General features: G+C 41.3%; 2 protein-coding genes and 1 long non-coding RNA gene across 3 annotated transcripts; all 3 read right to left on the bottom strand.

The window, feature by feature from the left end:
• Window positions 1-1,779: 1,779 nt before the first annotated feature.
• Window positions 1,780-2,296, bottom strand: LOC123317513. Its single transcript, XR_006538176.1, has 2 exons — window positions 2,029-2,296; window positions 1,780-1,980 (listed from the first exon to the last, which is right to left on the bottom strand). It is a non-coding gene; the product is annotated as an uncharacterized LOC123317513 (long non-coding RNA).
• A 10-nt stretch (window positions 2,297-2,306) lies between these two features.
• LOC123317834 lies at window positions 2,307-4,014 on the bottom strand. The gene is made up of 4 exons (XM_044904446.1): window positions 3,890-4,014; window positions 2,643-3,228; window positions 2,370-2,558; window positions 2,307-2,323 (listed from the first exon to the last, which is right to left on the bottom strand). Exons 2-4 carry the CDS (start codon window positions 3,151-3,153, stop codon window positions 2,307-2,309), a joined length of 717 nt encoding a protein of 238 aa, XP_044760381.1. The 5' UTR covers window positions 3,154-3,228; window positions 3,890-4,014.
• Window positions 4,015-18,659: 14,645 nt separating this feature from the next.
• LOC123317833 lies at window positions 18,660-20,338 on the bottom strand. Its single transcript, XM_044904445.1, has 2 exons — window positions 19,688-20,338; window positions 18,660-18,977 (listed from the first exon to the last, which is right to left on the bottom strand). The coding sequence occupies exons 1-2, from the start codon at window positions 20,336-20,338 to the stop codon at window positions 18,660-18,662; spliced, it is 969 nt and encodes a 322-aa protein (XP_044760380.1).
• Window positions 20,339-27,107: the final 6,769 nt, after the last annotated feature.

Raw genomic sequence — 27,107 nt, 5'->3', positions numbered from 1 at the left:
TGACTCAATGTAATAAAAATTACCTAATTTTCAGCTTTTTTTCTTGATTACAAAAGTGCTAAAATTCACTTCGTTACTTGAAATTCGCTTAACAACTATTAACTCTATAACTATAGGGCTTAATAATGAAAGGATACGAGGGAAAAAACCCAAATTTAAAATATTGTTTAATTGATTCGAGTTTTACAAAATGTGTTCAAAGTGTGCATCAGGAGCTGTACTAGATCCTCTACAACTTTTTATGAATAATTGCTTTATTCTGCTTGCAAGTCTCATTTCAGTTGCTAAAAATTGAAGAAAAAGGCTAACGTCAAACTCTGCCTTGACTCATTGTAATAGAAATTTATTTTGTATTTAATGCTAAAAATAGAGTGAGTTATACCATTTCAGAATCTCAGTGAAACAGGCATGTTTTCTCTTGCTTTGGCACTCCGGTAACCATATTATTTTTCACACCACGCTGGGTTGAACTAAGGAAAAAAAAATAAGCAAAACGAAAAATTTGAGTTAATTCTTTTATTTATGAAAAACTATTCATGCGCCTCAAAAATAATAATTTACATTCGATAGCGCATCTATCCAGGAATACTATCCAAAAAACAGTTTGAAAAAATTCCTTCATTTGGAGTCTTGCCTGCAAGAAGAGGGTCGAAGGGTGTGATTTTCTTGAATTTTCGAAAATCTCGAATATCTCGAAAACCAAGGCACTTTTACTGAACGTAAAATATATTTTTCTGAACCGCCACAGAGTCCTCTACCTGCAGGCTCCATATTATCCATTCATTACGCCACACCCTGTATAATATACAGTCCCTGGCCATATTATTAGACGCATTGATTCGATGCAAAATCTCAATTAAACAAGCTTTGAAATTTGGTATTAGGTTGATGGTTTTTGAATATTGAATTATTAAATTGAATGTATATGTTACATATACTTCATCTGTAAATGGTTTTCACATATAATATATCAAATTCAATAAAAAATATTGATTTATTGATGATTGAACATGAAATTCTAATATTTTGCTGAGGCACCTTGTGTAGCTATGAGAGCTTCATACTATCAATGCAAAATTGTTCGGTTTGCTGCTTTCGAGGATAATGATTTCATATGTGGATTATCTAAATAACGTCCGAACCTGCAGAATGCAAGACGTTCACTGGAAGACATAGTACTGATTCATACTTAAATACTAATACTACAACATCAAAAAAAATGCCAAATAGAACAATTTAGTGAGTGACGTAGATAAAACTGACATTCTGTGGAAATGAAATTCAAATATTTCGCTTCTTCCTCGGGCAATACCAGTAAATATAAAAAAAATCCTCAGTGCGTCTAATAAACTGGCCAGGGACTGTAGGTACTACATTATGCAACCTGATGCAGCCCTCTACACAGAAGAATACTTGCGTGAATATGGTGTATCTCATAGGATACGGAATCAAATTAAGGGTTAATAGTCGATATTTTGCCAGAAGGAGTCAGCCTAAACATACCACCATTTTTAACAAATGCACAATTTACCCCAGAACAAATCATACAGACAAGGACTATAGCCAGAGCCAGAATCCATGTTGAAAGGGCCATACAGCGAATTAAGTGTTTTTCCATATTAGACTCAATTCCTCAGACCTTGATGCCATATTCATCAGAAATATTTCAAGTTTGTGCTGCGCTAACTAATTTGCAATTTCCATTAATTGCCCAAGTAGGAGAATTATATAAAATTGATTAAAAAAAATTTATTGATTGACATTTCGCAATTTTTTTACATAATTTCATGGGCTCCTAATAAATATTTATTTCTATTATTGTTGCCTTTTTTTAATAAATTTCAATATTTTCTTTCGATTTTATATGGTAAAAACTACGAAGTACCCACTTTTCATTTAAGTGAACTTCGATTTACGATCAGTGTAGGAAATCCCATACCTTTAGCATTGTTGTCATCGAACAATTTGACAATAGACCAGCTGTAAGCATATCACAGAAATGCCAACTTGATGAAACATGTACACCACAGGAATAATAATTGAAATAATTTTTTTAAGTAGTATTTATTGGTTCACATATTTTTCCCCTAATATGAACGGAACATAGTGCTCCAAATAAAATTTTTTTAAAATTATCAAATTTTCTTTGAAATCCTCTGCAACAATCACCACAAGTATTGACTCCTTCGGTGTCCATATGACAAGATGTGCCTTCTTTCTTCCGGTGATAGCCAGCTGTCCTTGAATTTGAATAAAGTACTCATGACTTCTATTTATCACTACATTTCCATCTCCATCTGCTTTTATTATGTAGTCATGAGTACTTTTCAATCCTTCTAATACAGTGACATCTCTGAACTTATAGGGGCATTTAACCTCAACAAGTTGATCTTCTCCTATAAATCCATCCGGACTAGCACCTAAGAAGCCACACTTGTCTAACCACAGTCCAGTGGGAATGACTTCAACACCAAGTGCTTCCTCCAGAGCTTCGATGCCTTTTTTTTCATGAAGCTTCCCCCATTGTATGGCTTTTATATTTTCTAGATTATATGCACCTGTAAATAATTTTTCTTAATAATAAAGATATCAATTGAAAAAAAAACTAGCTCTAACTTCAAAATGAACAGAAATTAAAGTACCTGAAAGACGTTTGAAAAGACTGGGAGGATAACGCTGCCTACTACAGGCTGCCAATACAACTGCAAAATTGCTTGCCGTTAATCGATTTTTCCGAGCCAACAGCCACTTAGCATTCTCGGACTGTCCAATTGTGAGCTCAGCTATTTTGTTGGCATCGTTTTCCTCTAATTTGATTTTGTCTTCAAAAAACTCGGTTCTGTTCTGTGCTATTAAATACTCTTGGCTGAAAAGAATATCTTCCACATTAATAATGAATGATTCTTCTGATGATATTTCATCCGCTAACAGCCAAGAGAATCCAACAGCACCATCAAAAACAGAAAGCTTGTTCTTGAAAACTTTTATCTCTTCTTCTGTTAAATTCCTGTCAGTTGACCTGTGCGGCTTGGCAGGATACATATCTCTTAACTTTTTAACGTTTTTCTCTTGTGATTGTTTTGATTTGTTCCAAGCACACTCCTTATCAGTAACTGAAATGTTGTCTCGAGCAAAAAGCAGCAATGCTGCCATGTGATGACAACGTAATTGTCCACGTGGGCAGTCACACTTTCCTGATTTTACTGACCAATCAATATCAAATTCTATCTGAAAAATAAAAAGAACTACATGTATAAAGGAATAATAATAACATTAAAACAATACCAGAATATAGGTAACAAGGTGCAGCCAGTATCTCCATCCACTAAATCCTATTACAAAAGAATAAAATAAGAAGCAATAAATTAGTCTATATTATACCTCAACATTATATTGTCGGTCTCTCATGCTGGCATGCATCTTTCCACGAACTACATGAAGATCACTATCAAACATCATATTAATCACATGCCCTGATTCAACAGCATTTTCCCCTTTCTTCACTAATTTATCTTCGTCTTCAAAGAAGTTTATTACTTCGGACAGCCTGATAACGTGCTTTGATGCCATTTTAAATCTCGAAATAACACTAAGAAGACAACTACAAGACTGAAGAAATAAACACATTTTCGAAAATCTTGTAGTATCTAACAGTGAGTAACTGAAATAAATTCACATTCTTCTTTTTCTTTTCAATCATTCATGGCTGTTAAGAACATTAAAAGAAATTTTTGAAATAAATATGCAAAAATCAAACGAAACAGCTATAACCTATCAATTTACGAACATCTCTGCATAATGTTATAAATATGACAAATACATGGGTTTTTTTTTATAGGTTGGTTAAGAATTAAGTACCAAATTAGAAAACTCACCTAAAATTACTTACATGGTAGTAGATACTTTAGAAATATCATTTCTGAAAATATCGCCTTTGTGAAACCGGTTTGTTTGGAAACGGAAAGTAATGACAGATATATTTTGAAAGGTACCAACCTAAATATGACGTCACGACTTATCGTCCCTATTCTACTCACGCCGTTTACCCGAGCGTATTTAGATCTTCTATATTAAGTGAGTGAAATCTACTCCAACCGTTTATCCGCTGGTATTAACATCGTCTATATTGAGTTAGTGAATTCTACTCAAGTCGTTTACCCGCGCGTATTCACATCTTCTCTATTAAGTGAGTGAATATTACTCACGCCGTTCACCCGCGCGTATTCAGATCTTCTATATTGAGTGAGTTAAATCTACTCCAACTGTTTATCCGCGGGTATTCACATCGCCTATATTGAGTGAATTCTAATCTCGTCGTTTAACCGCTGGTGTGCGAAGTTGAGGGTATATAAAATAAGAATAAGCGTACCCTCCTTCGAGAGCGACCGGGGAGAAAACTGGACGTATATCGCCAAGGTGGTTTTTCTGGAACTTTTCCGCTTTGCGTGATCTATAGGCGATGTTTGTACTGAATGAAGTAACAAGGCAGAAATAATAATTGGGCCAAAAGAAGCGCACTTACCTTGGTGGTATCCTGTACAAGGTGGAAGAGGGCCCTCTGAGCTGCCAGTTGTAGCGCGGGAATTTCCCAGTCTTCTTAATCTCCAGAAATAACTAGGCCGTTGGGAATCACTCCGGTCCAAATACTCCTAAATTAATTGAACGTTCGAAAAAACAGCGTGAAAGGCGGTCGCAACGAAACGTGTCACCCGTGGATGCGTGAATTCAACTGACTGCTTATCGGAAGAATCATTTTCAGTCGTAAACCATATGGAGTGCGATTCTGTTTATCGCCCTCACTGCCAACAAGGTGAAAAACGCAATAAAAAAACAAATAAAATTCTAATTTTATGAATTCAAAACAGCTGGTATTAACATTGTCTATATTAAGTTAGTGAATTCTACTCAAGTCGTTTACCCGCGCGTATTCACATGTTCTATATTCTATAGACCACTTGGTAAAGAGTTGTCGAATATATCGTTTTCAGGGTGGTTTCGAAGGTATTCATTCGGTTACCGATTCTTTTTTGAGTTGGGTTACTAATTTCAAAATTATTTAATGAGTAATATAAAATTCAATACACCCCTCTCGTTTTTTTTCTTTCTTTTTTGTTTTCAGATTATTCTTCGTCAACCATCATAGTAGAAAGAATGGGAAGAAGTTTTTGGATTTTGTCATATGAAGAAGATGTCCTTCAATTTCAATTATTTTCAGCTTATTCTTTACACAAATACATCATCATCACACTTATACGGGCAAACAGAGAGTTTTTTCTGAGGTTTTTATCTCTGTTTTTTTCATGTATCATACGAAGATATGTATGGTACCCCGTTGACATTTTTCCTCTGCTTACACTGAGATCTGGAACGAGAAACAGGTTTTTAGGATCTGTCTCTTGTTCCATTTCTTTACACCCGTTTCATTGTTATTTTCAGATTGTAAAAGTTTACAATTAACACTCTTTTTCAAAAGAATATATATATATATATATATATATATATTAAGTGAGTGAATTTTACTCACGCCGTTTACCCGCGCGTATTTAGATCTTTTATATTAAGTGAGTGAAATCTACTCCAACCGTTTATCCGCTGGTATTCACATCGCCTATATTGAGTGAATTCTAATCTCGTCTACAGAACTTAACTTTCCTATAACATAGCCAGTATGCACTTTCCACTTCATGAAACCATCTATAAACAATCCCAGAAATTTAACTGTTCCAGAAAATTTCTTAATCTGATCACCATAGCTAAAATCAGAACACTGCAGGGGTGACCTTTCTGTGGTGAAAAGCATGACTTCGGTTTTCTCAGTAGGTATTCAATATCAACGCGTTTTCGATACACCATTCATTCACCTTCTTTCACCATTTGATCAGAAATGATGATTAAATTCTTATCATCAACATAGTCCAATGGTACTACCCTTGTATTATTCAAGATAGGGACTGGATCATTGATGTAAATAATGAAAAGAAGGGGGCCCAAAATGCTGCCCTGTATTATACCTAGTTTGATTATTCTCTTCATCAGACATACAGGGTGTCCGGGGAGTAACTGTACATACTCATACCAGAGATAGAGTTGGACTAGCTGATTACGGGATTGACTATGAAAAACTAATTTCTGGATTTCCCTAGAAAGCTACAGGGTGATTTTCCAACTTCATGGAAATACTTAGACCATCATAAAATCCAAACTTATTGACGGATATTATTGAAACTTAGGAGGTTATTGACACATGCTAAGGTTGAGTTAGAAAGATATCAATTATTCCAGGGCCGGACTCATTAATCTTCATTTAAAGTGATCAGGGTAAAAAAAAAACACTTTGAATTTCGAATTACGCTTTTTAGAAAGAAGCTAAATTACGCTTCAATTTTGGTATCGCTCAAAGTTGTCACATCAACAAGTATTTTTTTATGAATTTCTTAATTTGGATAAAGTTCGAAAATTGCAATTTATTTTCCTGAACAGGACTTAGTCATCTCGTGCAGGTCGAAAATAAATAAAAAATTTTCTTAAAAAAGTCACTGAAGGCGAAGAAGACTATAATAATTTGTTGATATACTGGGTGGCCACCCCAGACGCGGATTTCATTTTGAGGGAGTAAATGAAGGTATTTTGAAGAAAAAAACTGGTGATGTGTATACGGTATTCAGAAGCATATTTCAAAATTATTCTTATGTATACCGGGTGTTCGACAACAATGATATAGACCAAAGTTACACTTCTTCCAGTCAAGAGAACAGCTGATGAACAGAATAATCAACTGTTGCGATATTTTAAGAAATAATGGCGATATGATTCGGAAGGCTGTATCCAATTTGAAAATTCGGCAAAAGAAATGTATACAAGAGAATGGTTTTCATTTCGAACCACTTTTGAAATATCGTTGAATCAACAATGAATTCGTTCCTATTTTTATTTTTATTGGATACTCTTTACTGTATTTTAGTTATTGTTTCGTTATTGAAGTGCTTATTGAAGCTCTGAACTTTTTTGTAAGTTTTCTACTAATACTTTCGCATTTTATATTCAAACATGCGATTTTCAGTTCCCTTCATGGTGAAAAATTCAATTTTTCGAACTTTATCCAAATTCAAAAATTCATAAAAAAATAATTGTTGATGTGACAACTTTGAGTGATACCAAAAATTGAAGCATAATTTAGCTTCTTCCTAAAAGGGGAATCAATTATTTGTAATTTGAAATAAAAAGTGTTTTTTTACCCTGAACACTTTAAATGAAGATTAATGAGTCCGGCCCTGGAATAATGGAATAATTCATATCTTTCTAACTCAACCTTAGCATTTGTCAATAACCTCCCAAGTTTAAATAATATCCGTCAATAAGTTTGGATTTTATGATGGTCTAAGTATTTCCATGAAGTTGGAAAATCACCCTGTAGCTTTCTAGGGAAATCCAGAAATTAATTTTTCATAATCAATCCGTAATCAGCTAGTCCAACTCTATCTCTGGTAAGAGTATGGTATGGTTATTTCCCGGACACCCTGTATATTGCACATCATTAATCTGCATGAGAACTCTCTGCTTCCTGTCTTGAAGGTAACTCTTGAAAAGATCAAGTTGACAACCTCTAATACCAAGCTTCATCAGTAGTAGTTCATGTACTACACAGTCAAACGCTTCGACAGATCCAGGAAAAGTCCTATGGGGATATCGCCCTGGTCTAATGCATTCAGAACTGTCTGTGTGAGCTCGTAGATTGCCGTTTCCGTATTTCGACGTTCGTAAGAAGCCGTGTTGACTGGGGTTCAAAAGTTGGAACTTGCTGAGTTAGTCCAACAGTCGACAGGGAAGTATATTTTCAAAAATTTTGGGAAAAGATGTAAGCAGACTGATTGGCCTATAATTATTGAAGTTCTCAGGATCATCTTCTTTATGTAAAGGCTTAACTACCGCTACCTTTAATTCATCTGAAAATATTCCTATTGTAAATGATTTATTTAAGATTACACATAATGGTTTCACAATATTATCTATCCAACCCTTTATTACTGATATTGGTATTTGATCATGTCCAAATGATGAACCATTTTTCATTTTTCTAACCACTGCAATAACTTCAGATTCCTCGATATCAAAAATAAAAAATGACTTATGTTATGGAAACCTTGTGTCTTTAAGTGATTGCTTGATATTCTAAAATCCTTAGTTAAGTCTTTTGCAGTCTCTACAAAGTGAGCATTGAAATCATTAGCCAAATCAGTGGGCTCACCAATCATGGAAATATTCATTTGGTTTTTTTCTTTTTTTCCTGTTAAATTATTGACAATTTTCCAAACTGTTTTCGACTTATTGGAGGAATTTACTATTTTCTCGTTATAGAATTTGTGTTTGTGACGAATGATTGCTTCATCATAAAGGTGTTTAATTTTTTTGTATCGATTCGCAAACTCGGGCTTTACACTAGAAACAGTATGAACTCTATCTAGCAATGATTTTATTGACATTATTGCTGTATTTTCACGAAAGTTGAACTTGTCTTTATATTGTGCAGGAAATTCTACCAGTGGAAAGCTGGCCTCAAAATGGGCTCTGAAAATTTTAGCAAATTCATTCCAATCTTGTTGGCATCCAAATTTGAAGTGGTGGTGATGTTATTCCACATTTCACGAGACAGATATTCATTGAAAATTGTCATTGTCTCGGTATTGACTTTTCTACATCTAACCTTTTCATGCTGCTGAAGTTGCAATAAGACAGGTAAAGTAAACTTCCCTGAGAAGTGATCAAACAAATGAGAATTCAATACCAGAGACTCACCCCTACAATATTTGTTATTATGTTATCTAGACAGGAAGCAGAGTGTTCAGTAACTCTAGTTGGCTCCATAATAATTGCAATTGCACCATAACTTTCCACCAAATTCATAAAATCTTCCCTTGATTTGGAATCCGTCATCAGATCGACATTAAAGTCGCCCGCCAGTATGAAATGAACGTTTTCAACAAGGCATTTACCCAAAATAGATTCAATACCATCAAGAAAAATTTCAACACTAGCTTGTGGTGGTGTGTTAGGTCTATACATACAAAATACAAAAAATCTAGAGTTAAAAGTGTTAAATTGGATGCAAGTGAACTCAATTATATGATCTACAATAAAGATTTCGAAATCTGGACGTATTTTACATGAAATATTATCCTTACAAAAAATAGCACACCCTCCATGTTCGTCAATGTTTCTACAATGACTAGAGATTAGTTTATAACTTTGAAATTTGTATAATTTCAGTTGATGTTGACTTTTCCAATGCTCGGTTATCGCAGTGATGTCAGGATCCTGCTCTTTCACAAGTTGTTGTAAAGCTGAGAATGATGTACCTAAAGACTCTACATTTTGATGTATCAAAGTGACTGTTTCTTTATACCTTTTATTAGAATTTGAAGAGGATCTGCACTGGTTGTATTTCATCCCAATGTCTCCTGTATCTTCCGATTGAAAAAATTCTTAACATTGAACTCCCTTATAACTGCACCTTCTGGCCAGACATCTCCATTTGTTAAGCTGCTGTGAATATTTTCAGGTACACCAACACTGAAAGCGTAGTTGAGACCTTTGGTGTTTGATTTCTTCACATCTATAAATTTCGTATCAACTATTTGTGAGAGATAATCTTTCAATTCGTGTGCTGTAACGGGCTATCCCTCTATCCTCCGAACATAGAGCCATTTGCGTCTTATTGCCCCTTTTATCTTTGAATCATTTTCCGTTTTCTTCGTACCTTGTGATGAAATTGTTGTTGTTCTTCTTTTGCGAGGTGTTTTCTTGAGCACTGTCTCCCAAGGTGTTTCATCATTGGAATTTGCCACTTCATTTCTCTTCTCATTCATCCTATCGAGAGCTTTTGCGTACGAAATATCTTGTTTCTCATTCGTAATTGTTGTTGTTTGTTCATTAGAGGTTAAGTTATGACGTTGATTGTTGTGAACTGACCGGTTGTCTGCTTCTGTGATCCCGCGAGAATATTGACCTTGAAGTCTCTCGTACTGTTTACCTTTGTTGACGATTGAAATTTCACTGATATCGGACATTTTTTTCTCAAGAAATGAAGTTTTTTCTCGCAAAAGGGCATTATTTTCTTCAAGTAAATAATTTTTACCTTTCATCTCTTCAATTGGAATTTGCAGTAAGTCAGTTTTAGTCCTGAAAAGTTTCAAGTCATTTATATCATCGATACTCTCAATTTCTGAATGATGATATTTTTTTTAGTTCATAGAATAACTGGAATCATTTCATCATATGTAAATAAATATTTGTATGATATACCTACTACATTCCTAAACTTTGAGTATTGAATAGGGTTTTACCTGTTTGTACTCCTATTGTCTCAAATAAATAAATAAAATGAATAGGCTGCCGGTATGGTAAGTATATGGATCTGCTGAAACGCATTCCTGCAGCTATCTGTTCGTTTAAGGCCCAATATTGTTCTTACTGCGTTTTTCTGGAGAATGAGGATGTCGCCTGCGTGAGTTGACATACCCCATTGGAATATTCCGTATGTGGCAATCAAATGGAAGTCGGCAAAATAGGCCATCACTGCTGCATTTAACACAAACCAAGGATCGCACAGACTGGGAGAAATATAAGAATTTACTTCAGGAGAAAATCACGGAAATTCCCCAAATGAACAACCGGGATTAATTAGATGAAGCACCAAGAGAATGAGAAAACCAATTCCGAAACATTCACATGTCGATACGCCAAGGGATATAAGATAAAAAAGAACAGAATACTCAGAAAAATCTACAGAACAACAAAAAGAGAAGAAGACGAGAAAAAACTGAATAAGCATAGTCAGATATTGAAAAATGCTTTAACAGAACTGCGTAATAACAGATGGCACAAGAGATTAAGGGAACTGAATACAATAGATCACTCGGCTTGGAAAATGCAAAAACGCTTACGACGAGAACGGACAGTTATACCTTCACTGCATGGAGCAAACGGAATAGTATATACGAGACGTGCAAAAGCCGAAGCACTTGCCGACTCAATTGAGAGAGAAACCAGTATAAACTACAGAAATGATGATGGCAATGAAGATCTAGAAGAAAAAGTGGAGGCAAACGAAGAACTGTTGACGGAACCACCGGAAACCGAAATCATTATTAAAATAATGATAATTATATACTTATAAGGAACTATCTGAGTAATAGAAACTTTTATGTGAAGATAGACGAAGCGGGAGTGCCTCAAGGATCGGTACTTGGACCTCTGCTTGGACGTAATATACGTTTATGATATCCCGAAGAATGCTAGAAATATGCTCACCTTGTACGCAGGTGACACAGGAATAGCGTTCAGACATCGACGCCCAGAGATAATTACACCAGAGACTGCAGGAAACCATAGATGAATTACTGAAATGGTGCAACAAATGGAGAATCCAAATTAATGGAAGAAATGCATTTCTTCCTGAAGAAGCCAGAGAGTGTGTTGCACACGGCATTGTGACGCTTGATTTTTCCCCCGTGGGTTCGCAAACAAGTTTGTATCACATGCGCCGTTGTCTCCGTGCTACGACACCCAGCCCTGCAATTGATGTTAGTGAGGGCTGTTCTCTGACCCCTAGAAGTACGAACTCGGGATGGCAGACTGTTGACCTGCACGTGATGGTATTGGCAATAGTCCCTTCCGGGTATGCCCGTGCTGCCAGCATCGATCCACTTAGTGGAGGCCCAACACCCTGCACTCTCCCGCAGCTCGTCACTATCGTTGGAGGCATATGGCCTCCTGGCCTAGTACTGTTTGCGATGTTCTGCAGAGAAAAGGACAGAGCCTTTTCCGCCCAGCCCATTTTATGCCGGACCACTCAGTGTTGGAGACAGACCTCACTCTGAGCATTCCTGGGATCGTGGAAACGAATGCAGGAATCCCGAGCCCGCCGTTTTTAACGCGCGAGCAACCGGATAATACAAACGTGTGGTAATACCTGGGCACTTAAAAGCAACGCAAGATCTTGAGGCGTTGCTGCGGCTTAAGTGGAGCTCTTCATATTGTCTCAATCTCATCCTCAATGGAAGGGCTGATTTTTCGCAGTCCCTGGGGGCTTATGTTGACCCCTAAATACCTCCACTCGTCCGAAGAGCCGAGTTGACGTATGGGGTCGCCCCCTATGAGCTGGAACTGTGCCCGGGTGAGAACTTTGGTCTTTTGTCTGTACCTGAAGGTACCAAAGAGGTAGCTACACACTTATTAGGTTTGAATGTTAACCTTTGCTCGAGAGCGGCTCGCTCAACCGCCTTGAGCGCGATGGTCATGCCCGCCTTCGAGGATGTTAGAAGGCCAATGTCGTCAGCATAGGCGCCCGCATTAATCCGTCTCGTCCGACACTGTACCCCACTTGGGGAGGGATCGAGCGGAGCACCTTATCCACCACCAATGCGAACAAAATGCTGAACATTGGATCGCCCTGTCGAACGCCTCCACTCACTGGGATCTCCTTCGACCTCTCGCCGCCACACTCCAAGACAGTACTACTGCTCGAATATGTGTCAGCGACATACCTCACGAGCCTGTCGGGTAGCCCAGCCTCGGTCAGGGCAGATGTTATCGCCTGATGACTGACCGAATCATACGCCTTAGCTACATCTAGAGACACTAGATGCAACTCTTTTAGATGTTCCCTGGCGTGATGGAGGACGGCAGCTAGTACAGAGACGTTTTCTGCACAGCCGTCATCAAGGCATCTCTGTCTCTCATCAATGATGCCGGTAACCACAAATCGCCTGGCCAGTATCTTGTGTAACTGGCGTACTATGACCGACGCAATGCTGATTGGCCTAAAATCAGCGGGCTCGGTACTCGCCGACTTTTTGGGAACTAAAATCGTTCTACTCTTTAGAATTTGTTTGGGAAAGGATCCCAGGTACAACACAAAGTATAGAGAAGCGCTCTATGGGCTGGTGGAACATTGGACCACATGGTTAATGTTATGCCGTCGATTCCAGGAGCAGAGTCGTTAGGAATTTTAACCGCTTTGATCTCGCTCTCGCTTATTGGCAGAGCGGTAACAGATTTCTGCAGATGTTCAGGCAGACTAGGTTTCTGTGGTACCGGGGTTGAGGGTATAGTGAGCATTGGCTCCCAATAGCTCACCATCGACTCTAGAGATGGTTGTGATGTTACACCTCCCCCGTCCAAAATCTGTTTGGCGGCCCTCGACATGTTCTTTTCGAAAAGAGACTGTATCGAGGCAAATTCCTTGCGCCTTCTAGTATCCCTATTAGAAGGCGGTACGGCTTTCCTTCTCCTCACATACTTTCGTTTGCTTTTGCCATAGGATAGTATCATGGCTTTGAGGCAGGCCACTATCATCTCTGACGGGTCTTGGCCGCTCTCAATGTGATCCACCAACGAGACCAGCATGTCAGAGCCCGGATAAGCGGACTCTTGTACCTTGGGCAACAGACCTCTTGCCGCTAAAAGGTATGGGTCTTCGTTGGGTACGGAAGCAGTCGGAGGAGGCTCCTGTTCCTCAACAATGGTCACAAGCGGTACATCAGGGACTCCAGAAGGATCGGAGGAAGCCGCAGCAGAAGAGAGTAAGGTAGCGACATCTTGGAGGTATGCCTTATAAGCCGGTTGTCTCCTCATACTCTTAAGGGAGTCAATTGTTCTTCCTGGGAAAAAACGACTCAGGAAGACATTGACAAACTTGACCTCACGGCCCTGTCTGTCCCGACCAAACTTGTTCACATACGCCTCCTCCGCCGCAGCAATCCTCATCTCTTCCGCGGAGTATCCCCGATTTCTCCGCTCAACCAGCGGCATAGGCCCTTTGCCTATGTACACCTAGGCCAATCCTTGATGCGAATGCCCTTGCGGGATCGCACAAATGACACACAAAGTCACCGCTTGCCGTTGTTCGGGCCCATGCCCCAGACGGTTCCTGGTTTGCCAGGCCAGTCGCCTGCTCTGGGACGTGGTGTGTGCGCATGTGATTGGCCAGTCCCCGCGTGGTGTCAAAGGAACGCTGGGGGACGCACACTGGACACGTTATCTCAGGTGTTCGAGATTGTTCTGTGGACCGAGAACCTTGATCGGACCGGGTGCCCCCGGAGTCCGTCGATAGCAGGGCGGGGCTCCGAGTACACCACCGATTTACTCCTCCTAAATCTTGAGCTGCTATCTGTAAAGACCGGTGAGGGCTGCTAACCCACACCAGCCCGAGGAACAGTACCCCAGTGCCTCTCCGCTTGAGCTGAGCGCCGAACGCCGAGATTCTCGGCGGAGTCGGCCACTTGAGGGGGGGTGCCCCTTTGTCCGTCGCTCGCTGTTGTGCTCGCCGCGCCACCGGCCCCGTGACGTCGGTGTGTTACGACGCACACGGACATTGCTTGCTATCAGCCGTTCCGGGGAACGTTACCGACTCTCACCACGAGGAGGTTGCAAGTTGGACTTCTGCTCACGCCGATTACCCGCGCGTATGTACATCTTCTATATTAAATGAGTGAAATCTACTCCCACCGTTTATCCGCGGGTATTCACATCGCCTATATTGAGTGAATTCTAATCTCGCCGTTTAACCACTGGTATTAACATCGTCTATCTTCTTCAGAGCTGGGCTCCTTACTTCCAGCACGGTCGACGCTGTTATTTTTAACTGACTACTATTCGGTATATGGCTACCCAGAGCAGACCTAGACCCAGGTCTACCCCCGGTTGGCTCCGACAGTACACCTTATTCTCTTGCTCCTACCTTCTAGCACCTCATTCATGGATTGGTGCGACTGCCAAGGTGGTCTGCGTACGGTAGGAAAAATAAGGACAAGCGAGTTTCCTCATTCCGGAGGAAAACGGCATTAGCCGAGTCCGAGATTCGTTACCGGAAAAAACCACGCGGAGGTTGCAGCCTGGTATCTCTTTGGAGACTACCCGCTCGCCGCCGTGCCTCAGGCCCCCTCCTGACGACACGACTCGCGGAATATGCATTGGCTTATAGACGCGCTCATACTCTACCCAAAGTATGGCTTGACAATGGTAAAATAGGTGAGTACCAATAGGGGTACCACCTAAACACACATTGTATATGGGACACCACTAATAATGTTAAAATAAACTAATAAATTAACATGCAGCACAGACTCACAAAGGACGAGCCAAAAACATAGCCGCTAACGTCTTTCTTTGTTCGAATGAGGCTTTAGGGCCCAGGAAGATGCCGGGGGTCTTCCTGCCCGCGTCGCCTGAACCCATGGCGACGGAGGGGAGCGTCATAATCCAGGAACACATGGAGGATCTCTATGGAGCAGCGCAAGGAGATAATCGAAATCGTCTTCAAAGTCGATTTATCTCTAAAGCCGAGACTGGCTACCGATGAAATCGTCTCCCTGGGCATCGCTCCCCTCGTTCCTACCACAATTGGCAGGACTTCTCCAGCGGTCACTCCTAACCGTCGCTGGAGGTCAGGTAGCAACGAGCTATATTTCTGTACCTTGTCGGTGCGTCCTCGCGCAAGAGAGTCCCCATCCTCGTGGCGGACCGTAACGTCGACCACAAAGACCCTTTCTCGGTACTTCACCACCAAGTCCGGTTTGAGATTCCCCCTCACTGGGTGATTTAGCCTCGGCTCGTCGATCACAACTACCTGTGGACTCTGCTTTCTTAACTTATCCACAACGAGGTCGCTAATCTCGTTGTGTCTTCGGATTCGTCTTGCCTTAGTGCCAGTACATTCACCCAGTATGTGGCCAAGTGTCTCAAGCTTGGTACCACACCGGCGGCAATTGAGATCCGGTTGGGGCACAGCTCTGTTTAACGCCACTCGGTTCGGACATGAGTTGGTTCGCATTTGGAGAGCGGTAATGTATCTGCATGGCTTCAGGAGTGAAGGACTGTAAAGCCATGCATTTCCTATTCGGTCGTTGGTGAGGGCCGCGACCGATTTCCCTTGCGAACCTAAGCTGGCCCAATGCGCAAGCTCTTGTTTCCTTGCCCTTTTTTTGTAAGCCTTTGCGATGTTCTTAAGTTCAATATTCGATATAGGTTGTAGGAATTAAAAACGCAATTTCTCTTAGATCTATTTGTTGATAATACCATAATACAACTGAACAATAATGATCGTAAATGTTCTCATTTTACGTTAGGGGGGCATAAGGTCATGCGCATAGTATATACATTACAGATATCTCCCCCTTCAAAAAAAAAATACATATCACAAATAAGCAATAATCAATTTAGATCTTAATAACTATATACATAATACAATTAGAATAAGGGGTTATGGGAATGGATGAAAAAATTTTCTGATCTTCTCTTTTATTCCATCATATATATTGGATATATTGGGAGTTAAATTACTTTGAGTATATACATAATGTCATAAAACATTATAATTTCAACTACTTATGGCTAAATTTGGAATCAACGCCATAACGCTCTACGGGTTTAATTGCTCTTTTAGGTCTTAAAACAGAAATTGTATTGGCCTGGGTTTCAGAAGAACAATTGTTTTGCCGGGTATTATTTTCATCGGTATTTTCACTGCTTGTATTAGTATTAGATACATTTTGATTACAATTTGTTTCTATAGAACTATTTTCTGAATTGGATATGACGTCAGATGTGAAAGTTTCCATTTGAAATGTTTTTCTGATTTGGTTGGCGTGACGTTTCCAGGTCAGTTTCAATTCAGGGACTTCTATAAAATAAGTACATTTTCCTATCCTTTTATGAACAATGCCTTTAATCCAAGAAATGTTTGGCCTATTCCTATAATCTCTTACTAATACTACTTCACCTAATGAATAACTCACATTTTTCTTTCCTTTATAATAATTTTTTTGTTTAATGTTATTCCTAGCTACCTTATCAACTATATGATGCTTATCTACTATTTCTGCCTTTGCATTAGGATTAATTATATCAAATTTTGTTCTCAATGATCGACCAAATATTAAATTCGCTGGACTGACTCCTGTGGTACAGTGAGGTGTATTTCTGTAATCTAGTAAAAATCTGCAGAGAATCTGGTTGCTAGTTGACTTGGAGTCTATACAAAGAGCTTTCGTCAAGGCACCCTTGATCACCTTGACACAATTTTCCGCTGCTCCATTTGAAGCTGGGTTGTAAGGTGGTGAAGTTATATGGGAGATACAGTTTCTCTCGATAAATTCAGAAAACTCCTGGGAAGTGAAACACGTGCCGTTATCCGAAACTAAAATTTTAGGTAGTCCAAAAATGGAAAATATCCTCCGTAAATTTTCAATTGTCGTTAATGAACTGGTTGAGGATGTTTCGCAAACTTCTATCCATTTAGTATGAGCATCCATAACAACCAAATAAAATTTGTTTCTGAAAGGCCCTAAATAGTCCACATGTATACGTTCCCAAGGCTCTTGTGGAAAACGCCAATTATGCAATACAATTTTTTCGGGACTAGCGAAATGTTTACTGCAAGATTCACATTTTTTAGTGAGCAACTCTATTTGCTTATCAATTGCAATCGATTTCATTTTTACAATTCCCAAATGTGTAGAGTGTAATTCCTCCAGAAAGAACATCCGCAATGACTCTGGTATTAAGATTCTATGATTCTAGAAAATACAATTATCTTGAATCACCAATTCGAACGTTTTTGAAAAATAACCGCTCAATGTTTCATCTGGACATTTATACGGCCAACCCTTGTTAATATATAACTTAATTGCCTTGAAAATACGGTCTTCTTCAGATTTCGCCCTTATATTAGGAAAATTTATGTTTATTCCTGAATTTCTTTCTTCAATGTTTAAAGTATTATCTTCTGTAGGTAACCTAGACAACCAATCTGCTTGGTTTTCTTGTGATTTGACATATTCTATTTCGTAATTATAGTTCGATAATATGACAGCCCATCGTCTCAGTCTGTTAGCCGCATACTCAGGAATTCCTTTTTTAGGACTAAAAATAGTGAGTAATGGACGATGGTCAGTACACAATGTGAAATGCCTACAATACAAATATTGATGGAATTTGATAATCCCAAATATTATTGCAAACGCTTCCTTTTCTAATTGTGAATAAGATTGTTGGGCTTTGCTCAAGGTTTTTGAGGCAAATGCAATGGGTTTCTCAATACCTGATGGAAATACATGCGTCAACACTGCCCCTACCCCATAATTATTAGAATCTACAATTAATTTCAAGGGTAAATTCGCATTATAATGTACTAAATCCAATCAAAAATAACATTTTTCTGGAGTAAATGATATAATGGGTATAATATTGTTGACAAATTTTTTATGAATTTCCCATAATAGTTAACAGTGCCTAAAAAACTTTTCAGTTGCTTAACGTTTTCCGGCCGGGGTGCCTTTTTAATTGTATCCAGTTTATCTCTACAGAGATGTAAACCTTCTTTATCAATTATGAATCCACAATATTCAACCTGTTTCTGAAAAAACTTACATTTATTGAGACCCAATTTAAAACCTGACTGCCATAATATTTCAAAAACGTGTTTCAAATTATTTAAATGATCTTCGAAATTTTTCCCAGTAATCAGAATATCATCGAGAAACACCACCACCCCCTCAAAACCCTGCAACAAGGATTCCATAGTTTTTGGAATTTTGAGGGGGCAGAAGATACACCGAAAGGTGAGCGATTATACCTGAAGAGTCCCTTGTGTGTGGAGATAGTTAAGAGCTTTTAGAGGGCTCATCCACAGCTATCTGCTGGTATGCTTGTGATAATTCCAACTTTGTGAATTGTTCTCTTCCTTGCAGCCTACCAAACAGATCCTCTATGCGAGGAATTGGGTATTGATCCACTTGAATGTGAGGGTTTATTGTAACCTTGAAGTCCGCACATAGCCTAATATCTCCATTTTTCTTAATTATTGGCACCACAGGAGTCGCCCATTCGCTGAAGCTCACCGGTGTCAGGATACCTACATCAACAAGTCTATTAATTTCCTGTTCAACAAGATCTCTGATAGCATCAGGTAATGGCCGTGCCTTGAAAAATTTTGGACTCACGTTTGAATGTTTCATTTTTATACTTGCAACACCTTTGTTAAATTTTCCTAATCCTTTGGAAAATAGAGAATTATATTCCTGCAATAATTTCGAAATTTTTCTATCATTGGCTGACATTTTTTTCATGAAATTAAAATTTCGAAACTGCATATCAAAATAATTCAAGAAATCTCGTCCTACGATTGGTGGCCCACCTTTTGATATTACGTATAGATTCAAAATTCTTTCTAATTTTTGACATTTTACTTTTGCCTGAAAATAACCTATCGGCTTGATTTTTTCCCCATTGTAAAAACATAAAATTTTGTTGGTTGGTAATAATTTCACATCTGAAAATTTTTCATAATATTAATTATCGGATATTGCACTAATGCTAGATCCAGTATCTATTTGAAAATTGATTGAAATGCCGTTTACATCAGCCAAGATGCAATATGGTTCGTCGTTTGGATCAGTTAGTGAATAAAGTGGTAATTCATCTTGTTCAGAGTCGATATCGAGTACAGTAAAATTACTAGATAAAGCATTTTCTTCGATCAAAAAATTGTTTCTCTTAAACTTTCCGTCCTACCTGAATCTTTTTTTCTTTTTGATACACATATTTTTCAAATGTCCCTTCTATTACAATAATGACAAGAATAGTCTGAAAAATAACACTTATCTTTATTGTGTCCTCTGCGTCCACATACTGCGCACCCCAATTCTGAGGAAGCTGATGATGCTTCAGTAGTTTGCGTCACTTCCTGTTTGACTGGATTTTCGTCTTGCTGTCCATCCTGGCCCTGGCCATTTTTACATCCAAAGGAAGAGAGTGCCGCCATTTTGTGATTGGCTATCTTCACTGCATCCGCCAGGTAAATGGTGATTTTCTCTTCTAGAAGTCGGTCTAAGACAAGTCCCTTACCAAATCCACAAATAAATTTATCTCGGAGAACCGTCTCGAGGTGGTTATCAAATTCACACTGTATGGCCAATCTTCGCACACGTGCTACCCACTCATTTGGAGATTCTTCCGGTCCTCTTTCGGATTCGTAAAATTTTATTCTCTCCGCAAAAGGAGTATGAACCGGAGCGAAATGTTTATCGAATATTTCTAACAGCTGTTCATAACTTTTTTGTTCCGGCTTCACTGGGCTGCATTGATCAAACATAAGACGATAAGAGTCTTCGTCCAACATGTTGAGGAAGATCGCTCGTCTCTTAACTCCGGTGATGTTATTTGCCTCGAAATAATTATCGAGTCTTGCTTTATAAATGGTCCAATCAGATATGTTGAAATTGAATTCTTGAATTTTTCCAATAAGACCATTCCGTCCAGTAGAATTTTCTTCTTGAGCCATTGCTCTGATTTTCACTTACTATATTTGCAATTAATTTGTTGTTTTTGCCTTGTCGCCACTGTGATGTTCTTAAGTTCAATATTCGATATAGGTTGTAGGAATTAAAAACGCAATTTCTCTTAGATCTATTCGTTGATAATACCATATTACAACTGAACAATAATGATCGTAAATGTTCTCATTTTACGTTAGGGGAGCATAAGGTCATGCGCATAGTTTATACATTACAGCCTTCAAGTCGTTATATGTAACGGGCCATCGCAACCGTGCGCCTTGAGCAAGCTTGACGAGACGTTGCACCAAGCCAGCTCCGGTTGCTAGAGCTTGCATGACGGGATCGGCGCTGTTCGTAACGAACTTTAATCCCGCCCTAAGAGTGGCGCCCACGACCTGAGTCTCTAGTCGTGGGAAACCTAGTCCCCCGTCTCGCTTACCACAGTACAGAATGCTATCGGTCACTGACTGTGGCAAGTGCAATATCTCTGGTCCAGTTTTCTTATTTGCGTTATTGATGGTGCTGCCATTCCCATCTGATACAGGTAGTGGAGGACTAGGTAGGTGGAGATGATGTCTACCTTCTGGTGTGGTTTCAACGCTAGCTTGCGGACTCTGCTAAGCGTTGAGGCAAGGTCGGACTCTATGCTCTCAAATTGTATTCCCGCCAAGGGGATATTTCAACACCGAGGTACACAAAGCGGCCGCCCGCACCGCAGTACGGGATCCGTTCCCCACTCATCAATGTCAGCCCGGGGTCAACTACGCTCCAGGTCTTATGCAGCATCTTGATGTGGAAGGTGACGCATTTTGATGGAGTAATGCTCATACCTAACCTCTCTAGGTATGCTTCCACAGTGCGTAGTTGATTGTTGGCCTGTTGCACATCTTCGCTGACGATGACTGGGTCATCCGCGAAAGCCAACGTTGCTATCTGGGTATCGTTCGAGATTTTATACCCGGGCTGACTCTCCAGCTCAAGCAGTAAAGGCTCCAAAACTGCATTAAATTGATATGGGCTTGAGGGGTCACCTTGCCTAACCCCTCGCTGGATCTGCATCTCTTGTGGATATTTTTGTCTTCACATCCTTGTATGCCTGTTCCACCAGATGCGCAACTTCTGGTGGAAGGCCTTTTCTGCGTAACGATTCGCCCAAGATGGTATGTGGGACAGTGTCAAACGCCTTAGTTATGTCCATAATCGTTACGACCAGGTTTTTTGAGTTAGCCTTGGAGTGCCGCAGCAACTCCACAAGGATGTGAATGTTATTGAAGCACCCCGCCTCTGAAACGAAGCCTTTTTGACGGGGGTGTGAATCCGGCCACGGACCTGATCTTCTGGTCTATGCATCCCCAAAACGCTCTGCTCAACAAGGACGCTATTGTAATCGGTCTATAATTTTCTGCCTTTGTGAGGTCTTTCCTTCTTTGGGGAGCAGTGTGGTCCGGTTCATACTCCACTCTGTTGGCAGCTTCCCAGTAAGCAGCAACTGATTGTACAGCAAGTGGAGCACTTCTATGTTGCCCTTCCTCGAGGCGGCTGCACGCCTTATGCCGTCAATTCCGGGGGCAGTGGACTGTTTCATGCTTGAGATTCGTTTCCGAATCTCGCTCACTGTGAAGGGGGAAGAGCTTGTGAGGCTGGTATCTGGGCCTCACTTCTGCCCGCAGGCAACCCCGCACACGGCGGTGTTTTCCCCCAGAGCTTAGAGTAAAGCTCCTTCACGTCCGCTAGAGAAGGCTGCTGGTAACCTTCTACCCAGTCCACTCCTTGGCGGACTAATTTGGCCACCTCATCTGGATTTTTCTTATAGAGTTCTTGGGTCCGGGCGTACAAGAAACGCTTTCTGCTGCGTCCCTTGCCCCGAACTCCCCCAGCTTCACCTTCGGTTGGGCGGAAGTGTGAAGTAGCCTCCTGGTAGAGGAAGTCGACTTGAGCTTGTGAAAACTCATAGTCAGGCTCCGAGGCTAATTGGAGGGCGTCCCGCAGAAGTTGGACCGCTTCTGCAGACTTGCCTGGGGTGGCGTTTTGAGGTATCTCGTGAGCCAGAGCATGCTCTAGTATCCCCTTTCTCCATGCGGCTGTTTCTGGAGATGGCAAGTCTTCAGGTGCTGGAGTGACCTCGATCGCGGGAACCTGTACCTGAGGAGTAGCAGGTTCGGATCGCTCAACGATCCCTTCCTGGTCGGTAGTGTTACCCTCACTTTCCGTACCAGGGTGGCTCGAGGGTGCGTTCTGCGGCGGATAGTCGCGCAGATACGCATCCCGCAAAGCTTTGTAAGAGGACAGAGCCCGCTTGTCCCTTAGCTGCTTAGCGGTTCTGTTCAAAAAACCCTCCATCTTTTTGGCAACACGAGAGTCCCCATAGAACCTCCGCTCCAATTCCAGCATGAGGTTGACTTCCTCCACCGTGAAGCCTCCCTGGCTGGGAGCCTGCTGCCTAGCGACTCCGGAGGTTCTTGCTCTGGCTTCATTTCTTATTTGGGGATGAGCCGTTCTCTCGTGCTGTGAAAGCCCCATGCGACATCGAAAGTACCATTGACAATGTTCACACCTGACTGCATTAGGTGGTGGTACTTTCGGTCCCGTGCATTTCGGCACGTCGCATAGAGCAGCATGCTTGGACTCATACCCCTTGTGGCAGTCCCTACATTTAAATGTGGTGGTATGTGACCTGTGGTAGTCCTTAGCATGCCTTATGGCGTCATTGATGTTAAGCGCCATGAAGTTCCCGCGTGTAGTGTTGAGACAGACACTACATGAGGCGTCGCGAAATGGAACTTTAATCAAAAAGTTGCCTCCCTCGAATTCGCCAAATAATTCGAGATTTGCGGGAGGATCAGTTTGAGGTCCGTTATTCGAATCCTGATCTGCCGGGTCGTCACCAGTGGTTCCCTGAGGAGTTGACATTAACTCCGAGTGGGAAGCGGAACCGTACCCCCCCCTCGCCGAGGCCTGTGATCGCGTGATCGGGGCGCCGGGTAATGTGCCCGCCGGGTAGCCAGCCCAACGAGCCTTCTCTTGACGGCTATTAGCCGTGTGCTCCCACCACACGTTTCCAACTCTCCGGTGGTGCAGGCACCGGACCCTGCCGCCGTACCCACAGGGAAGGTGGCCATGTGAGTTTGGGATCTAGAGAAATCCCAAGAGAGTGAAATCTACTCCCACCGTTTATCCGTGGGTATTAACATCGCCTAAATCGAGTGACTTCTAATCTCGCCGTTTAACCGCTGGTATTAACATACCGTCTATATTGAGTTAGTGAACTTCACTCGAATCGTTTACTCTCGCGTATTCACATCGTCTAAACAGATCTTTATTCAGTAATAAATGAGCATTGTATACAGTAGGTGTGCAAAACATACATAATATAAAACAACATGTAAACCGTAACAGATTTGACACAAACATGCAGAATCATTTAGGCAGTGAACCTTCTTATTGAAATAATGCTTAAATTCTTGTTGAGCACTCGAAAGCCCACTTCCACGCACTCTAAGCAGAAAAGGCCTTATATCCCGCACACGCTCACACAACGCGCACAAAAGACCGATGTCGCTCTGTGGATCTTGCCAGAGGTAGCAAAATTGAAAATTCAGTCCCACGCCCTGCGGCAAACATCTGTGGGTATAGACCAGCTTCCCCGTAAAGTTGTTATTACGAGGTCCCTTCTCATTCTCTCAGTTCCCCTCTAGGGAACTGCTTTCTCGACACCAAAACCCTCTGGCACCTATGATGAAGGGCAGAACCTGTATTGTCTTGGCAGCGTACCTCTCTGCTAACACCACCAGAAACTCCGGTTGGTCGTGAACCGCCTTCTTCACAAGATATGTCTGTGACAGAAGTCTGGGAGATTCCCAACTCACTCCAATATCTGCCACCACCACCACATCATCCTTCACACAGATCATATCTGGCTTGTTTAGTCTTCCTCTGGTGTCCCGTATATGTGGCTCCTCCTGAATAACCCATCCGCGCTTTTGTGTCGCCTGAACCAACCTCTTGATCACGAAGTCATGCCGGATTATTCTCTTTGTGTGTCCTAGGGGGCTTTTCTGAAGAACAAGTGACAGCGATTCTATTCTTCCACATCCACACGCTTTCCTTGTCCTATCCACTCTCCCCTTCATTATCAGGGGAATCTTTCTGGAGAAAGAGAACACGCCAAGTCTTCCCAGATGAACGAGTGTGTAAAGACTAGCGTCAATTATGTGTGTTGGCAGTCTCAGAACTTTTTTGACCGCTCTCCTGATTTGGCGATCCGCTCTTTTGAGGACCTTCATTGTGATTGATGGAGACTGTAGAGAACGTATATACCGAGGCATAAGATGGTGAGTGATTATCTCCAGCTTTTTTTGGGGTTTTAGTGGGGCCTTCATAATACGCCCAAGCTGCGTGCCCAAGTTAGAAGTTGTGCACGGTATTGCTCCAGCATGAGTGAATTTATGCCCTAGATATTTGAAGGCTTCGGAAGTAGATCTGATCGATGGAATCGGGCAGCCGCTGACATAAAATTTCGAGGTCGGGTGAATAAAAAGTTTTTTCTTCGACGGGACCACGTTCATCGAAAAGGAGGTGCATTTCTTGGCACTGAGCTGCAGAGATCGCGCTTCAAAAAATTGGCAGGCGTATATCAGCAAAAATTGGCAATCTTTGGTGTTATTTGCCATCAGGATCAGGCCGTCTGCATATCCCAGAATGGAGAGATTGACGTTACCGAATTTTACCCCCACCCTGATCTTTAGGTTGGAAATGAGCTCATCGATGACCATATTGAAAAGGATTGGGGAGAGGGGGTCCCCTTGTTTGACTCCATTCTTCAATTTGAGTGTTCCAACTTCTTCCCCTCGCAAGACAATGTTGTCCACTGGTCATCAAGATTGGCCATAATGTAGTCAGCTGAGTTTCTGTCTACCTTGAATCTTCTAAGAGCTCTACTAATGGATGAATGTGCCACGTTGTCAAAGGCTTTCTTGAGGTCAAGGGTTATGATGGAAAGGGACTTTCCCTCTGCTCTGTGTTTCTTCAGAATCGTTTGCAGTGTTACGTTATTTGCGAAGCAGCCATCAATGTTGGTGAAACCCTTTTGGAATTCATCTAGCCTTAAGCTATTTGCGAGCCTATTAGCAACAATCTTGTTGAGAGTTCTGATCAGGATAGAGGCTATTGTAATCGGGCGGCAGTTGTTGATATTCTCTCTATCGATATCATTCTTCGGAATGAGAATCATTCTGCTTTGGCGAAAAGGAGTTGGAACATACTTCGAGAATAGCATCATGTTGAATAGAAATTCCAGGAGTTCGATGGGAATCTTCTTCATTCTTACCGAGTCAATACCGTCTGGCCCGGCCGAAGTCTTTCCGATGCTATTAATCGACTCTAAGATGTTGGAGGTCTCAACAGGTTTATATATGTTGCACGGTGTCTCAGCAAATTGTCGAATAGGCGCATGATCTTCAAATGGTTCTCTTTCAAATAGGTTCTTGTATGATGTGAGGATTTCCTCTTTATCAGGTTTTCGACCCATATTCGATGAGCTGGTGTCATCAGTTATTTCTTTCGCCAGTTCCTTCTTGTTCCTCTTGAACTTATTCTGCACATATTTGTACATCGCCGCTCTTTGTCTTCTGCGTCCTCCTGTCTCTCCTGGTTTCATCGGAATGGTCTTCCTTCCACGGCTCACTATCCTACCATATCCTACCCTGGACCCTTGCGTCGAAACTCTCCTTGTATCCCGTCTCTTTCAAGCTGACGGCCTTGCAAACGGTTATGGCCTCCGTATCTTCTGACTCGACGCATAATTTCATGAGGTGTTGCAGTATTGCGTGTTGTGTACTGTTTATTATAGGCTCGACAGCTTCATCCTCCTCTGGGGATGTTGACACGTTCGATGTATTTTCGACAGTTTCCGGGTTGATGTCAGAACATATTGTGTCTGACGGGTTATATACATATTCCTCAGGTTCTCTATATTCATCGTCTTGTGGCGGGGTATATTCCTCGTCGGATGTATTCGAGGATGACTCACTTTCAGATTCGCCAGAGCTATCGGTAGGGGCAGGGGTGGTATTGCGTGCAGTCGTTGTAATACGGCTGCACGTGACCGGGTGTTCGGTCTGGATGGACCCGCTTAATCCTCCTGCAGGGAGATTGTGTTCCGTTCCTGGACTTGGAGGTCAGTACGAAATCTCTATACCATGTTGGTGTCTTCCCAGCCGTAGCGTTTTTTCCGCAGTCCATCCTTTGGTCTGTTCGTTTTCGTAGACAGATAGTCTAGAAGATGATCCCCCTCATAAGCCGCCTCCAATCTTGCCATCTCCTGAAGTTCACCTTCCGTCCAGTACTACCTCCTGTTTCCAGTTGCAGCTTCGACATACAGCTCCTTGTTATACTCTTAAGGGTGAGCTGCTTGTTGGTGTTTCCTCATTGCCATGTAATTGGCAAACTGTCTCCCACAATACTGGCATTTTGCGTCGTCGTCCGCGGCAGTAGCGCCTTTGATGGTCGTTGCGCTCCCTTTCCGTAGCTTTGCCAATTGTAAGCGAATTTTACTCACGCCGTTTACCCGCGCGTATTTAGATCTTCTATATTAAGTGAGCGAATTTTACTCACGCCGTTTAGCCACGCGTATTTAGATCTTCTTTTTTTTTTAGAGAGGAGGAAATCCTTTTACGGATGAAATATGGGACTCATTCTGCTCCCGCAGAGCATAACCCACTAAAACCATCCTCTGTTCCCGCCCCTTCGTGCGGGGGGTGAGCACAGCTTTATTTC

Source organism: Coccinella septempunctata, chromosome 7, assembly GCF_907165205.1.
Source record: "Coccinella septempunctata chromosome 7, icCocSept1.1, whole genome shotgun sequence".
NCBI lineage: Eukaryota > Metazoa > Arthropoda > Insecta > Coleoptera > Coccinellidae > Coccinella > Coccinella septempunctata.
The sequence above is the reverse complement of the archived record's forward strand: the minus strand, read 5'-3'. Positions and strand labels throughout refer to the sequence as shown.